The sequence below is a fragment of the Scomber scombrus genome, chromosome 13, assembly GCF_963691925.1.
Source record: "Scomber scombrus chromosome 13, fScoSco1.1, whole genome shotgun sequence".
Taxonomy (NCBI): Eukaryota; Metazoa; Chordata; class Actinopteri; order Scombriformes; family Scombridae; genus Scomber; species Scomber scombrus.
This window is the reverse complement of record NC_084982.1, coordinates 4,966,291-4,983,805: the sequence shown is the minus strand read 5'-3', so window position 1 is coordinate 4,983,805 and position 17,515 is coordinate 4,966,291. Positions and strand designations below refer to the sequence as shown.

Genomic DNA, 17,515 nt, shown 5'->3' with positions numbered 1-17,515 from the left:
ATAAAATAACATGACATCACTTAAATGCAAGTATATGAAAATGGGTTTTGACAAGACGTCACTGATCCTGTGAGGCTTATCTCCTCAGGCAGGTCGTTCCAAAGCAAAAGTCACCTTTAGATTTAAGCCTCCCCTTTGGAATGGTCAGAAGGACCGCAACCTGAGGATCTAAGGCTGTGAATTGGCTCATATGGGGTTAACGTTTCTGTGATGTAGCTTGGGGCCAGACACAGACAGTAGAATCCTACAAATCAATAAGGGAGCTAGTTGAGAGAAACCCAGATTGGGATGATGTGTTGTCAAGAAAGGGACTTTTGGTGCCAGGTATAAGGGAGTTACAGTAGTCAAGTTTAGAGAAGATAAATGTATGAATGACTGTTTCCACTTCAGAGTTCAAGAGCATTGGCGCTGGATGACGTTTCATCTGTGGTTCAAAGCTTAAATCTGAAATAGTACTCCAACAAACAAAAGACCACTCTTAATGAGACTGAACAATATGATTTCTGATTTTGAGCTATCCAATGGTTGACATCACTGAGACAACATCTACAAGAGCAGCTAGACTTTTTGGGTCACCAGTTCTCAGGGGAAGGTATCTAATATGTCTGTGTGTTGTCTGCATAGCGATGAAAAAAGACATTGCGAAGTTGGATGATTTGGCCGAGTGGAAGCACGCAGATAGAAAATAAAATCGTTAAAAAAATCACGATACCAGTACCAATCTAAGTACCCTTAAAGTGATACCAGTACCAACTGCTTCATTCAATACCCATCATGTGACTAGAAGCATTAAATTACATAAAATGTCACCACTCCTCGACATCTAAATGATTTAAGTTTTACACAAATGCGTTTAACTAATAACTCACTCAATAAATTCACCACGTTTTCACCACCACAGATGGGTTGTAGCTGCTGTGGCAGTGGACCAATCACATGTACATTAAATCGAAGAACGCTTGCGTTGATTGGCAGTGAGCAAGTCCATATAAATAGTCTTATATATTAACTCTGGGTGTAAAAAGGATTGATTGCAGGTATTGTTTCACGAGAGACGTTTCCATACTACTTGGTATCGATTTATTTCCGTTGATACCTTAAAGGTATTGAGTACTGATACCAAGCCTTAATACCAACCCAGGTTTTAAGATGTTATGATATTATTATGACACCTGTAAGCTAAAAGTTGGGTTTAAATCACTCTTTTCTAAAACTTTTGATAAAAAAAAGTCTTGAAATTTGCCTAAAATTGTTAAGAACGGAAGGATTAAGGTTAGGTTTGTTGCTAGCTTTCTTCAGCTGCAGGTATTTGTTGTTACCGTGGAGACACAGATCTTATCCATGAGATAACCTGGGGACAGGATGGTGAACTTTTTCAGATTATAAGTAAGAATGTAATTTTGTGCAGCGTCAAATTTAGTAAAGAGCCAAACTTAGACTGGCCTAACTTTACACACCAGTTCACTAGATCGTGTGTGTGTGTGTGTGTGTGTGTGTGCATATGCGTGTGTGCATGCGTGTGTATCCTGGATGGTGTCCTGCCAGCTGTAGGCTTTGGCAACCTAGCTCACACACACTTCCTCTGCCACTGTCAACATCCTCCGCACACTACAAATGATGTCATTTCCAAAGCACGCACACAGGCACACACACACACACACACACACACACACACAAACATTGTGCCCTGGTGCCTGTGTTGGATCAGACAGGAGGAGCGAGTGTCTACTTCCATGGTGATGTGGACATATTAAACAAATTCACAAAAAGTCTACGAGATGAAATATCAAGCTGAGTGTTTTCATGAAGAGCTGTGGGAATACTCTCAAATGATCAAAACAAGTCGACACCATAAAAAGAGCAGCACTTATACATCATGACAATTTCACACACAGATTCACTGCAGCTGGTTTTAATGCCGCTTTATTGAATTGTGTTGTTATTCTTTATTTCCCGGGCTTTCTTACGTTGTTCTACACTGAAAGAAATAAAGAAAAAAGAAGAAGAAGAAAGAAAATAAAACGAGAGGAGAAGCAGGCTTTACAATGTCATGTCAGTTTAGTGGGAAAAGTTTTTCCATTAGTCTTTATTATAGCATCTTCTCTAGATTATCAACTGTTCCACCTCAGACCTCAGAGGAAAAACCTCTTGCTGTATTTAAGGCTTTTTTCCCCCCGAATTCCTCGCATTTGCATTCAGTTGTTTTAAATGTATGAATTCAAAATGGGTTTAAACAAAAGGATGTTGGGGAGAGAGAGAAGGGGGGGGTAGGAGGGTTGGCAGCGTGACGGAGAGCTGGTTGAGTAGAGAATGAGAGGTTTGGTTGGAGGCCAGGTCACAAGGCTTTATCCCTGAGCCAATCAGTCTGCAAACACTGGCTCAGCAGGATGCACACACACACGCACAGACACACACACACACACACACACAAAATACACCTATGTGTTTCTGTGTCAACACGAACACAGACAAGAGGATTTCTGCGAGAGGATGTCTGATAGATAGTTAGAAATAAAACTCATCACACATTGTATCCAGAATGCAGAGGTACAGCCACATACTGGGACATCACTTTCTATTCATCCTTAAAAGTATTATTACGGTTTGGTGCTGTCAATCACTCAACCAGGCCTGTACCTCCCCAGATATGCAGGTGCTCTCCTCATATACATTTTCAATTTAGAATGACTGTCTTCCTTGTAAAATGGTACATGGAGAAGTCATGTTAATGCTCCATTTTCACAATGACTTCTCTACTTGTTTGATTGCTCTGTTTGCAATTGGTCCGTGAATTCAAATGTCATGCTTCACCGATTGCAGCTTTCCCACTCAAAGGAATTGGTTTTGTTCCAAGAAGCTGGTGTGACCCAACCCTAAGCATGTGTTAGCTTCGTTTTAGCTTAATTAGTCCTGTCACAATCATTTTCAACTTATCGTACAATAACGTAATTATCGACATCATCATGTCTATATATGGACTTATCATAGGATACATTGACATGACCTTGATCATTTTTTTGACCTCAGTATTGCCGCACTCCACATTAGCAGCTAAAAGGGTATTCATGTCACATTGGCTAAACAATTTCACCCACTAAACGCAGAGTTTGAGTTGCTCCCATCTGGCCATTGACTCAGGCCCCCCGAGGGCGAGCATATATAGGAACATATATAAGGTCTTTTATCCCTTATGCCATACAGGATCTGAATGTAAAATGAATGTACTATGATCTCAAGTGTTTTTTGTGTGTTTGTTTTTTATAAACCTTTTCACAATTGTCAGTTGTATAATTTTTTATGTTGTGTAGTGTTGGCGTATGTTTGTAATGTCTTCATGATATGGTGTGTATTGTTTGTATTTTTAATGTATTGGAGGAAGCTGAAGACAAATTTCCACTATGGTGGACAGTTAAGTCAATTCAATTCAATTCAAGTAATTGCCGCCATTCCTCACTTAATTCTGTATGGAGTTAAAGGTAAATAACTCTGTCTTCAACCATAATGACAGTGGTGTAGCACCCACTCTCCAATCATTATTATACTATTATATTATCATTATATCAATGGTATAAAATGATCTTCAAATGACCATAATATCGTTTATCGCGATTATTTCTGAGACAATATATCGTCCAACAAAAGTAGTGACAGGCCTAAGATTTATAACATGTGTAGGTAACTCTCAGGCATTTGATCACATACACACTCTTTACCTCATATACGACAAGCAAAATAGCATCAAACCTATGTGATTTTAACTCTTAAGAAAACCTGACTCTATTTGAATGCACAGGTGACCCTCCTTCTTTACACTGTATATCAGACATCACTGGAGTCTCTACCAAAGCCACAGAAATGAAACTGACAGCAGTTATTACAACAAATAAACACATCAGTCACACTGTTCCCTTGTGTATGTGTGTATATATATAAATATATACTGTATATGATCCACTGCACAATAATAGATGTAGTGTGCTTGAAGCATGAGGAGATGAATGGCTAAATCTCCTTGTAAACTGTAGTAATCTGGCTCCAATTGTGAATAGTGCTGGAGAGTTGCCCTCCATAGAAAACCACTCATCTTGAAAGATCAGGGCTATGGCTTTCTCTCCATCACAAGCGCAGTTTATTTGTTCTGCTTTCCTGCTGCGGCAGTCTGACTGCTCACTTTCTGATCTAATCTCTGCCACCGTCGACTGAATGCCTTATTCACTTACTGAATTAAGGGTTCTCCAGTGAGTGTTTTTAGTGTGTGTGTGTGTGTCTATGTGTGTGTGTCTATCTGTTTGTTTGACTCGAGTGATTTTAAATTATGAGGAAAAGACAATAACTGTGTGTTTGGGAGCGTGATAAAAAAAGAAAATGAATGAATGCAGCGATTACAGCAGCTCGTGGTGAGGAGAATACTGGCACAAGCTTCCACACTGTAAGAAATGAAGAAGCTTCTGAGTTTCAGTTATGATTTATTTGATCATTTTCAGTCATTTCCTGCTTTTATCAGGGGAAAAAAGACAAATAGTCAGTCATATATCATTGTGAAGTGAATATCTCTCTGAGTTTTTGTGTGTTTTGGTCGGTGTCACCACTATTTAATTGACCAAACAATGAATAAATTAATTAAATGATCAGCAGATTAATAGTTAGTTGCGGTCCCAGCCCCCCCCCCCCCCCCCCCCCCCAGTACAGAACGTAATAAAGAGCAGCAGACTGGGGGGAAAAACCCACGTCAGCACTCCGGTTGTAATTCCAGGTTATGAATATGAGGAATATCTGACAGCTATAATAGCCCCCATTCGCCAAAAAAGAAATAACTACACAAATCTCAACAAAATTGTGGAAAATGGTTTCATTGCTGGCAGTTGAATCTCAATAAAACTCAGATATGAAGCGTAATAGAGTGGATTCAGCTAAGGAGCCAAAACTGTGCTTTAGGCTTCATTTTCTATTTTGTCTGGTGTGGCTATGAAGAGCCGTGAAACTATCACTGTAAGACTTTTTCCTGTATCACCAAAGCCAGTATGGTTCATTTTTTAGGAAGCAGTATTGTCTGTATTGTAATTCATATTCTCCTTTAACCTTCCTCCAGTATTCAGGACACATTTGACAGATTTACAACTTTCATACATCATAAATATTGTGTTTTTAATCTGGTTGCCTCAAGGCTTCATGATTTCCTCCACACTAGGTCTTTGAACATAAAGAATAGCTGATCACCACTTTCATTGAATATTGATTGGTTTAGTAAACAGTGTTACACTTGTGGTGTTCCTGGTTAAAAATGACCACTATAGGAAATGAATGGGTAAGCCTTCCATGTGAACTACACCTTCCAGACTAAACAATGTATCATATCTTCTCACAGACCCCATGTATAAAGCTTTATTTGGGCATTTCTCTCATTTTATCAATGAGGAGGTGTTAATATGCTTTTTATAATTCTCCATACATAGCATAGGATGACTATCTCGGAATGAGAGAGAGAGAGAGAGAGAGAGAGAGAGGCCCAGATCATCCTTACGTAAGGGGAAACAGCTATAGAAACTGTCCTTTTCTGTCTGTTTGTGGTCTTCACCTCATGCATATATGGGATGACCTGAGCTGGTATTAAACATGCATTGAAGTAAGATAATCATTGGGGTACTCCAGAATCAGCACAGGAACTGGCATAATCAGGAGGTGATTTTCTGTCAGAGAGGCTTTGGATGATGTTACTCATGTTAACCACTGGTCTGACACATTGTTTCACAGCTTAAAAAAGTCTTAAAATAAATTTGATGATGATTTATGTTTTTTGTGTTAATATAAGAGCAGTTAAAACAGACCAGTCCATGGCTGGATCTACCATATGGGGCAATCTGGGCATGTGCTCAGGGAACCTGGAGCAGAAAGAGCCCCTAAATGAACAGAGAAGAAAAATGCGTGCATACTTTTTTGCTTTTTTTGGTTTGTTTGTTGTCTACAGAAATACGACATAAGGCTTAACCCATTCTCTTGATGTTGATGATTATGGTCACTGTCGGAAACCTAGTACGTCAGTTACAAGGTTATCTAATCAGAATAAAATAAAAGCTGTTAGGGGGACTTGTGCTTCAGTGACCAGGGGCCCCCGGGGCTCCTAATGCAGCCTTGGACTGGTCAAATTTGACTAAGAACACTTAAATAAGGGGGGAGCAAGGAAGTGAGGTTAACATTGTTAACAGGGCCTGACTGAGAGTCAACAAGTTCAAATAGATTCAGTTTACAGGATAGAAAGCAGAGAGAAGTTTGCATTAAAAGCTGAATCGAATGAAGTGGTATTAATTCGTTTTATTTCACTGAAATCAACTTTTATTTTTCCAGCAGCAGTGTAACAAACTGACATGTAATAACTGAAGTAACCATTTAAAAAAAGAAGTTCCAGTTGATGTATTCAGGACAAATAATACAAAATTACCTTTTTTTAAATGGTGCATTTTATGATATTACACAATATCTCTCTCTACCTCTCTCTCTCTCTCTTTATGTCTTCCTCTCTGTTGCCGCTCACTTTTTATGTTGTCTCTTTCCTCCTTTTCTCTTCACTCCTTTGTTTTGCTCCCTCTTCCTCTTTTTTTTAATCTGCTGTGACTATGAGGAAGCAGCTGTGCTTCACAGACAATTACATAACTCTGAGTGTGTGTGTGTGTGTGTGTGTGTGTGTGTGTGTGTGTGTGTGTGTGTGTGTGTGTTTGAGAGAGAGTGTGTGTGTGTGTGTGTGTGTGTGTGTGTGTGTGTGTGTGTGTGTGTGTGTGTGTGTGTGTGTGTGTGTGATAATACAGGACAGATGGGTGAGAGACAAAAGAAAGACGGAGGGAAGGAAGATTAAATTATCTTCCCTGCCTAACTTTCACCTGCGTTCATTCACCTCACCTCATTTATTGTCTTCTGGTGATTTCTTTGTTTCTCTCCCTCTCTCCATCTCTCTCTTTCTCTCTCTCTCTCTCATATCCTTTTCCTCCACTCTTCCTCTTGCCACCACCCGCCATCCTCTTCCCTCCATCCATCCCTTACATACAGAGTTACTGGGCTGTGAAATGTGAAAAACTGCAGCATGCATGGCAATTCATTATCTTGTCAAACTTCCCTGGGCCTGCCTCAAGCCACGCAGAGACTGAGTGAGTGAGAGAAAGAGAGAAAGAGAGGGAGAGAGAGAGAGAGAGGCAGTTCATACAATAGTCTACCAAAGAGAATAGAGAAATGGGAAACAATAGATGCTTTAAAGAGAAGTTGCACAGCTTGCCGAGTGTGTTATAACTCTTATGATCTGCATTTCAATCTACTGATGAGAGCAGGAGCGTGTCTCATTTTTAATTTCCTAACACAATACAATACGATATCTAAGTTTAAGCACTTATCTTCTGAGTATAGACAGATTTTTTTGGTGAAAAAGGAAACCTGGCGTGTACAGAGCTCAGCAGGTGTCACGGAGAATGTAAGAAGTAACATGGGCTCTTGAACGATGTAAATCCAACACAGAGACAGGATGTAACATAATGTCTGCTACTACCAGCGTAACACACCTGAGCCCGTACAGTCGAGTTGCATCCCACACAAACAATGCACCCGCTGATTAAATCTGCATTCGTTAACGCCGTCATGAGCCGCAGTGGAAAATGCGGGGCTTCAGGTCGCTGGGCTCGCAGGCTCTAATGGAGACACTGTATATCAGTAACACGGAGCTGATTGATCGAGCATAGAGCTATAACGACACCACGGCAAATAAATCAATCGCCCCGAAAAGACCTGCCGACACGCCGAGCATGTAAACCAAGAGACGTCAGATGAGGAAGAGGCTGTGAGAGAATCAGCAGGTTTAAAGCACTGGTAGGGGTTCTAAATGAGGCTACTTTTCCTGCATGTTGTGTCCATGTATCAGGCTGTTAATGTGAATCTATATTAACAACAGTCATACCTCACTTTTAACCTGCTGGGGTCATCAGAGTCTCTATACGGCTGTGCTTTGAAATAAATGGATTATATCTAATTGGGAAGTCTGGGTTTACAATTTCATCCATGGGCACACACACACACACACAAACACACACATGCAAATACACACACACACACACACACACACACACACACACACACACACACACACACACACACACACACACACACACACACACACACACACACACACACACACACACACAAATCCTTAAAGCCTATCTCATCATTTCAAACCAGCAAAGATGCAGCAATTATATGCAGAGCATGAGCTCCCACTGTCAGAGGCAACACGGCTGACAGACAGAAAAAGAGAGAGTGTGTGTGTGTGTTTGTGTGTGTGTGTGTGTGTGTGTGTGTGTGTGTGTGTGTGTGTGTGTGTGTGTGTGCATGCACGTGTGTTTTCCACATGTTTAGCCATGATGCAAAGCAGCTGATAAAAGAAGCCCTGTTCAAGGAAACAAAGACTAAGAGCATGATGCAGGGACAGACAACGAAAGATAAATGGCACACACACACACACACACACACACACACACACACACACACACACACACACACACACACACACACACACACACACACACACACACAAAGCTGGTTGTTTATTTGTGTGTGTGTGTGTGTGTGTGTGTGTGTGTGTGTGTGTGTGTGTGTGTGTGTGTGTGTGTGTGTGTGCACTTCTCTGTCCGTCTGACAGCAAACGGCCAATTACTGTCAAAAGTGGCGGGATGAGTCCTGCCAGGCCATAGCTTTCCATTAGTGCATGCCAGCCAAGCGTTTGTGTGTGTGTGTGCGCGTGTGTGTATGTGTGTGTGTGATGGAGTGAATGAGGGGGTAGAAGAGGGAGACAGAAGGAACAAGAGTGGAAAAACCGTGGGTGTGCCTGGTCTGTGTGTACATGTGTGAGTGTTTGTCTCTCCTCTCCCTAGCAGAGACTGTGTCCCAGCTAGCACCGATAAAATTGAGAAAACACGTCTTTTCCTCTTAGTTTTGGCCTTCCATCCACAGTAACGCAGTATTTTCCACCCTGAACAACTGACCTTATATCACAAATCTCTCTCCACTCTCAATATGAAAACTCACATTCTAATTTGTATGAGTATTCATTCAAAATGCTACTGTTCCCTTTCAGCATTCAGAGAAATGACTGGAGATGTCAATGACGCAGCAACAATAAAAAAGAATATTCTTTGACATTTTGGATGCTTGTTTGATGCCAGAAAGTGTTCAGCATAGCTTGGCACAAACACTTGAAGTGGGGGGAAGCTAATAGCCTCTGCTAAAAGAGTAAAAAACAGGTATTCCAACAACTCAAACTAGCAAGCTAGTTAGCAAGCTAGTCAAACTAGCATTTTGTTTTACCCAGCTGTTATTAGTCAAGAAAAAGTCTTGGTCCACTAACTGCTTAATGAAGCACAAGTCATTTGCTATATCCTATTTCTACACTCATTAAAGCGCCATTCATTAACAGCCAGACGCACAGCCACAAACATATTAGTGCCTTTATAAGTGGCTAAAGCTACGCTACGTGGCTAAAGCTACGCTAAGTTGTTAAAGCTACGTTAAGTGGCCAAGGCTACGCTATCAGTACACCATTTCCAGATACAGAAAAGTTCATATCCCATATTGAGCCTTGTTTGTGTCCACCTGATTAATGTAATTATATATTTGAATGAATTTGTGTTCCTGTTAGCTGTGGTTTGGTCTCCACTGACTGGAGAGAAAAATATCTTTAGCTGCTAACTAGCTGCTTAGCTTACTTTAGCAGCTCCACTCCTCTGTCTGCTGTTTGTGAGCTAAATGAGGTGAAAATAAATTCTGTAGAGCGACGCCTTTCACGTCACAAATTAATATTACAAATATGAATTAACCAAGGGTTAAATATATGAATAACAGTGTGAATATAACAGCTTTAGTTTTATTTTGAAGGCAGTTTTAGGTGAGCAGTTTCCTTCAGCTTTCAGTGTTTATGCTTGGCCTAAAAGGTTTAGCGCTAATCTTTGGACTGGATGTGATGAGATGAAACTGATATCCATACTCTAATTAATTCACTGTAAGAAGCATATTTCCAAAAAATATCACTGTCCCTTCAACAAGCCAGCTTTCAATTGCCCCCCAATTACCTTTGGGGGCAATTAGGGGCAATTGGGGGCAGCCAGTCATCACTACAGTCTAGAGATATAATAAACATCAGAATAAACAACCAACTCTTTCTGAGACTGTCCAATGTCAGTATGGCTGATACAAAGCAGGTGCTGTCATCCATGTATGGTATTCTTACCAAAACCAAAACCCTGGAATCACAATATCTCATCTTACAGTTTTTTTTTTTTTAAAACAGCAGGCTGAAGTATGCAAATGAAAATGGATAAACTGGGTAGAATTACTTTTTCCTCGGCTCATACGTACTACATTCCTGTCTCTAGTCACCGATTTAAAAGCAGCTTTTCCAGTCACTCTGTGGAAAATGAGCCGCAAAGTCAAAACTGGAAACAAACCTCTCGATCAATTAACAATCTGATTACACACAGAAAATAAAAAGGGGTTACTGGGGTTAAAACTATGTGTTGTTTGGACTAAAAATAGGATGAGGTGGCTTGAATCCGTGTCAGTAAGTCAGTCAGGGAGGAGAAGTGTAGTGTTGAGCTTCATTCACCACCACAGCAATAAAGACACACGTGGTCTGACACCCAATGAATGCTAGGAGCCATACGTCTGGGTTGGTTTACTGAAGAACATGAGGGGAACACACTACATCACACACACACACACACACACACACACACACACACACACACACACACACACACACACACACTCACTCACTCTCACGTACTAGGATGGATGATTACACAGGCCAAACTTGAAATATGATAATATTTCATATTATGGGTGTTAAAAACTGTTCCAAATCCTATTTCAGATGTTGACGACATGACCAGATTTGTAAAAACAGATAACAAGGATCACTATTTTGTAAATGCCCTGTAATTACCCTTTAATTAAGGCTTTTATATTAAACAAGTCTGATAGTCTCCGGCCTCTCATGCATAGTCTACTGTATGTTCCATAGTGGCTGATTATGTATAATTCAGCAGGATTATCTGCAAACAAACAGTGGCACAGATGTGGATATATTATTTAAGAACATGTCACTATCTATTCGGCATGTGTCCATCTTCCATGGGCCTGTTCATATGTGTGTGTGTGTGTGTGTGTGTGTGTGTGTGTGTGTGTGTGTGTATGATAATCCAAACATATCAGGCTGACAGACTGGTCCATCGATCAGAGGAGTCAAACAGCATCACTCTCCAATCATATACTTAAGAGTGTCCATCATCAGCTCAGACTGTAAAATATAAAATGAATCCACGTTCACCTTCAGTCAGCTGCTGCCACTTATAATCTGAACTGCCATTGAAATACATGAACAGAAAGACCTACAATATTACAGTCAATATGCTACTTTGTATTGTTAAACTTGATCCTCAGCAGGACAAAGTACAGCTTCAAATGTTGCTTCATCTCTGGCTGCTCAAATCTTGTAACCCCCCCCCCCCCCTCCCACACACACACACACACAAATATTTTATAGTCCATGTTGAACTTTCAAAGAAAACCACCACCTTCACTAGTTTAAGGATTGATTTAATTTCTCTCTAGCCAATAAGAACATGTCATCCCTCTCAGCTTTTAGGTATACAATATATATATATTTAAAAAATCATAAAGGGTATTTCATAGGACAGCAGCGTCACGCTCCTGCTTTTATGTGTATGATGAAGAGGTTCATTAACCCCTTAAGGTACATTTAAGGAATCATTCGTTTGGGGTTTCAAACATATGGCTCGCAGGCCAGACCCGGCCAACCAAGTCGTTCAATCCGGCCCACTGGATAACTTTACAAAGTATGAAAATTGCAATATTTCAATAAAAAAAATGCACCGCTATTTTCACCCTGTTTTTACAGTCAAGGCTTCTGATTTAGTGGACATCCAACTTGAGATAACTGACTAACTGGCATATGATTCAGATTTGAAGGGCATTTCATTCCTCGGTGGGCTTGGACATATTTTATTAGTATCTCTTACCAGGGTACCCCTAGATGGTTTATTATAATAAAGTTATCATATGTATTACATGTATTATATATTATGTATAGGTTATTATGCACTGGTTGTACTGGTCCTGCCCTCTTGAGATCAAATTGGGCTGTATGTGGCCCCTGAACTAAAATGAGTTTGACACCCCTGGTTTATAGTAAAGGGCGTGTGCGTAATTCTCTTCTGTGTGTGTGTGTGTGTGTGTGTGTGTGTGTGGTGTGTGTGTGTGTGTGTGTGTGTGTTAGTGTGTGTGTGTGTGTGTGTGTGTGTGTGTGTGTGTGTGTGTGTTTTCTCCTGTCAGCGGACCTCGCCGTGCTCCATGTGAGCGTAAGAAAAAAAAGGAAAAAAAAAAAAGACGCAACTACGCTGTGGCTGCTGCCTCCGCTCTGGAGCGCTCCACTGATGCACAACACTAAAAAAAGCGCACACAGTAAACACAATCAAGCCCTGCACACACATGATAACATGCTATGATATTTTATCTCAGTTTCTTAAAATAAAGAGAAGTAGAAGAGAAAAAACGCATCATCTCTGACCTGCTGCCAGTTCTCCTCCAGGGAAGGCATCGCTGAGAAATAACCAGTGTCATGCACGAGTTGGAGTTCCTGGAAAATACTGTAATTCGCCAACACATCCATGCTTGATGCAAAAAAGTCAATAAAGAAGTACGGAATCCAAACGATATATATATATAAATATATATATATGTATATAAACGCACTTCTTCTCTCCTCTTCTCAGACTTGACAAATTAAAAAAAACAAACGCTGGGCAGGAGGAGGGGAGACCCAGCTGGTGCGGATGAGCGCACCTGAGCGCACTTTAATAAAAAAAAAAAAAAAGGTAACAGGAAAAAGAAAGAGTTGATTATTTTATCTTTGTCAATGCAATCCCCTCTCCTCTCCTCTCCTCTCTGCTCCGCTCTGTCACGCCTCTCTCCTCAGTTCGGGATCGGTGGGGTAGGGGGGGGAAGTGGTGGTGGGGGGGAGTTGGGGGGTGCCAGATCTATTTCCGCATTGCCAGATTGCCAATCTCCGTACACGCTGCCAGGTTGCCAGGTTCGCTCCTCCAGCAGCAGACTGGACCCCGCTGCAATCTAGGCGACTGGCTAGAGTGAGAGAGAGAGAGAGAGAGAGAGAGAGAGAGAGAGAGAGAGAGAGGAGAGAGAGAGAGAGAGAGAGAGAGAGAGAGAGAGGAGAGAGAGAGAGAGAGAGAGGAGAGAGAGAGAGAGAGAGAGAGAGAGAGAGAGAGAGAGAGGAGGAAGGCAAAGGAGGGAGGAGGAGCCAGCTGTCAATCAATTTCATGCGTGACCTAATAAGGTAAATAGGGTTGATGATGTCACTGGCGTCCAATTAAGGAGGCGCTGAGAGTGAGGTGGAGGGCGGAGCTTTGGGAGGAGCTGAGGCGCTATTGGCTGAGGGAGGGTGTCAGTCCGGCCCTACATGGCAGTGAGGGGGTGAGTTATTTTTAGAGGCCTATATAAAAGCAGCAGCATTCCTGCCACAGTCATTACAGCGTGCACAGCCAGAGAGGAGAGGAGAGGAGAGGAGAAGAGAGAAACCGCGAGTTGCGACGGCGACAAAACAGACGTATAAACAGTAGTGGAGAGGAACCCACAAGCAGAAGCAGAAGCAGTGATGATCAGCAGATATGATATAGAGTGGTGTTGTTGTTTTTAGATTTTTTTTTATTTTTGTAAGTGTTGTGCCACAGCTTCACTGTAGAGACTCCTCCATGTGGTTAACATGTGCTGATAATGTGTGCAGCAGAGAGAGCAGAGAGAGGGATGAGTTCCACACACACCGCCCCACCTGTTCACTGCCAAGAGTTTATAACGCCCCCCCCCCCCCCACACACACACAACACACACACAAACACACACACACACACTTTATTTTTTAAAATATTTACAGCAGGGGTGTCAAACTGATTTTAGTTCAAGAGCCACATACAGTCCAATTTGATCTCAAGGGGCCGGACCAGTAAAAACTACTGCATAATAACCTATATATAATATAACTTATAACATTCAGCAAAGTAAGGTATTGAAGAAGTAATGGTTCAAACACCCATCGTAAGCATGATGAAAAAAAATGAGTGCAGTTTCAACAATATTAGGTCTCAGTTTTTACAGATTATTTTGCACAGAAGCTGCTGATTGGTGTTCATTATATGAATATTTATATATTAAAGGATTGTATTCTGGTCAGGGTGGGGGAAAAAAAAGAATTACTTTTCTGCATTTTTATACTTTGCAAACTTATCCAGTGGGCCGGATTGGACCCCTTGGTGGGCTGGTTCTGGCCCGCAGGCCATGTATTTGACACCCCTGATTTAGAGTATAAATAAGAATATACCTTCAGCATTTTTTACACACTAACACATAGTAGGCTATATTAGGATTTTGAGCTCACACTGTGTCCAAATGTCAAACTACTGTGAATTAATAAAATAACAGCAGTGGTGGAAGTTCAAATGCAAGGTAAAAAGCACCATGCTATCTATGATAGGACACACATAACTCATCATTTGCATTTTTAAAATTATTTATTGGTACATTTTAATTTATGGCCGTGTCATAACATGATAATATAAGGCCTGCTCTTTTATTTTACTTTTCTATTGTTTTTTTAATCTATTTTAACCCAATTTTTACTCTAACTTTAAATAAGCCCATTCTCTTTTCTCTCTTGTTCTACTTATTTACTTATTTTATTAACATTTTCTACACATTTATATCATTCTTATTTTCTCTTGTGTGCATTGGTCTCAATTTTTGTCTTTTAATTTGTTCTTTGTTTTTTTAAATTCCTTTTCTTTATTTTGTCACTTCAACTAACTGTAAAGCACTTTGAACTACACTTGCGTGTTTGAAAGGTGCTATATAAATAAAGTTTGATTGATTGATATAGCAACCATACATAAACTTAACCCTTTCACACATAGTGGTCACTACAGTGGACATCTATTCAAAAGCAGTTTTCTTATATATTGATGGTGTAGTTGCACATTAGGCACCACAGTAGACACTAGTCCACTCCATCCTCCCATACACTACCACTTTATCTGCAGTCACTTTTTTGGTTGTAAATCAGTTGATTTATGTAATTATAACGCAATGTCATTTAATTTGATGAAAAGAAAAAAAAGTACTACAGAGCCCTTAGATCCAATAGGAGACAGTTCCAGAGTCTAGGAGCCTCTTAAACTTTGAGTCTGGAACAAGGAGCAAACATCAAACCCTGATCAGATGACCTCAGAGACCTGCTGGTGACAAAAGGCAGCATTAACGACAAGAATCTTGAACTGAATCCTGAACTTGATGAGGAGCCAGTGTAAAGAGATCAGGTTTGGAGTAAACATCAGACCTATTTAAAGATCTGGTCAGGAGGTTAGCAGCTGAGAAGTGTATAATTCCTGGATGACTGCAGCTTCTGTGTGGCGTTTAGTCACGTTGAACGGACTCATGCAGATGTGAAGGAACATTACAGTAACAGATATGTTCTCTCAGTGATGTTTGACAGTGTGGATTTGCCAAAGACTTAATAACTTTAGTTGGCACGCAATTTTCATCCAATCTATCACTTCTAGTCCAGAGTCACTGTAATGTAGAGGAACCTAACAGCAGGCTGGAAAGCAGAGTTTCACTGTTCTGTCATAGTTGTAAGTCTCAGGTCTGCTTCACGTCTGGCAGCATCCCAGCCAGCATGTCCATGTGGACCACATAAGGGTTACATTTGGACTGCAAATATAGGTCCCAAGTGGGTTTGTCTGTAGTGTCCATGGTGGCCCCACCTGTGTTTGCCTGTATGGGCTTCAAATGGGTTCTGACTGGGTTTCAGGTGGGGCCCAAATGGGTGAGACCCATGTAGACCCCATATGTTTGCCCATATAGGGTCTAAGTGGGATCAGAATGGACCTTAAATGGGGCCCATTTAGCCAGCCCACATGGGCTTCACATGTGGGGCCCATGTTTCTGAAGCAATATGGGGCCCATACAATTTGCCCTGTTTATGCCCATGCCCACTTAGCCCACTTACATCCCTTATGTGGCTCATCCAGTCAGCCCACGTGGGGTTCACATGTGGGGCCCATGTTACTGAAACCATGTAGGACCCGAAAATTTGCCCAGTTCAAGCCCATGCCTACTCAGTACCCATGATGCCCGCATTTAACCCATGTGGGGCTGGGATGCAGAACTACTGATGGATGTCATCAAAAATGTGCGTTTTTAGACCTGTAACCACATCCTGCAGTGATGTCACATGACTCTGGAGTACACCTGATGTAACAGGATTTTCCAAGGGTGTTAAATTACTCTTAGAGGATAAAAAATAGAAAACTTTAAGTCCTCCAAACAGTGGATCTACATAAACCTTCACACCCCATGTTCACAGGCAGTAAATGTAGGTTCACTGCTAAAAAGTCTTAACAAGTTATTCTGTCAGTTATTGTGTCCTAGAAATCTTGACTGTGATACAAAGTATGTGAAATATGCTGATTTATGGTGGATAGCAGATGAAATGATCAATAATGATCGCATGAATGAGTGAACCTGGCTCTCTGATTGGGTTTGTAGCTTTTCTTTTGCTTTACTTTTCCCTTCTTCACTTTTTTTTATTTCCTTTCTTCGTCATCTCCTCATCAGCTCCTTTTTCTTCTTCCTCTTCCCCTTCTCCCTTTCTTAGCCACCTTCATCCCTCCTCCCCCACCCTCTGCTCTTCTCTTCCTACCTTCTCTCCCCATATCTTCAACTCTTGCATTATTTTCCTCCACCTCTTCTCATCTGTCTTTCATCCCTTCTTCATCCCACTTTCATTGATTCTTTTGCCTCTCCACCTTGCACTTAATTTCTTTCATTTTCTCATCAATTTTCATTCCTTTTTTGCATCTTTTCTTCTTCGTACAGTTTGCTGTTTATTGCGATATACACTAGTTCGCCTACTTTTTTTTTTTTTTTTTTTACAGAAACCTACCTCTCTACCTCCACTGTGAGTCTCTTCCTCTGAGACTATCAGTGTGACTGACACAGACTGTGACACACATCCAGCTACGGTTACAGATGACATTAATTGGTTTAATTAAGGGTGCAATAATTAAAGGTCAAAATCTGAAACTCAAATGTGATGTCTCCCACAACGGTGGTAAAATTTTGACAAACCCTGGAGAGTGATGCATTCAGGTACTTTGCCCAGACTGCCCAGCATACTTACTAATCTTACTTATTACATATATTGAATAGTGATAATGAATGTATGTCATAGTATTTTCTCTTTTAAATGATAAAAAGTATCATTCTCTTATGTAGCACTCACATGTTGTAGAGCCTACACTGAGGATTCTCATGTTATTGACTTAACACATGCATTGTGTCCTGTGGATGTTCCTCTCCTTGTCTTTCTGGCCCTTCTTCTGTTTGTGTCTCGTCCTTGGGGGAC

At 40.9% G+C, this 17,515-nt stretch overlaps 1 protein-coding gene across 1 annotated transcript in view; it reads right to left on the bottom strand.

Moving 5' to 3' along the window:
- klf7b (Kruppel like factor 7b) overlaps positions 1 to 12,715 on the bottom strand; it is a 68,538-nt gene extending 55,823 nt beyond the window's left edge. The window contains exon 1 of the mRNA XM_062431976.1: positions 12,614 to 12,715. Coding sequence (XP_062287960.1) covers positions 12,614 to 12,715 — 102 coding nt within the window. The remainder of the gene's footprint in view (positions 1 to 12,613) is intronic.
- Between the last annotated feature and the right edge of the window lie 4,800 nt (positions 12,716 to 17,515).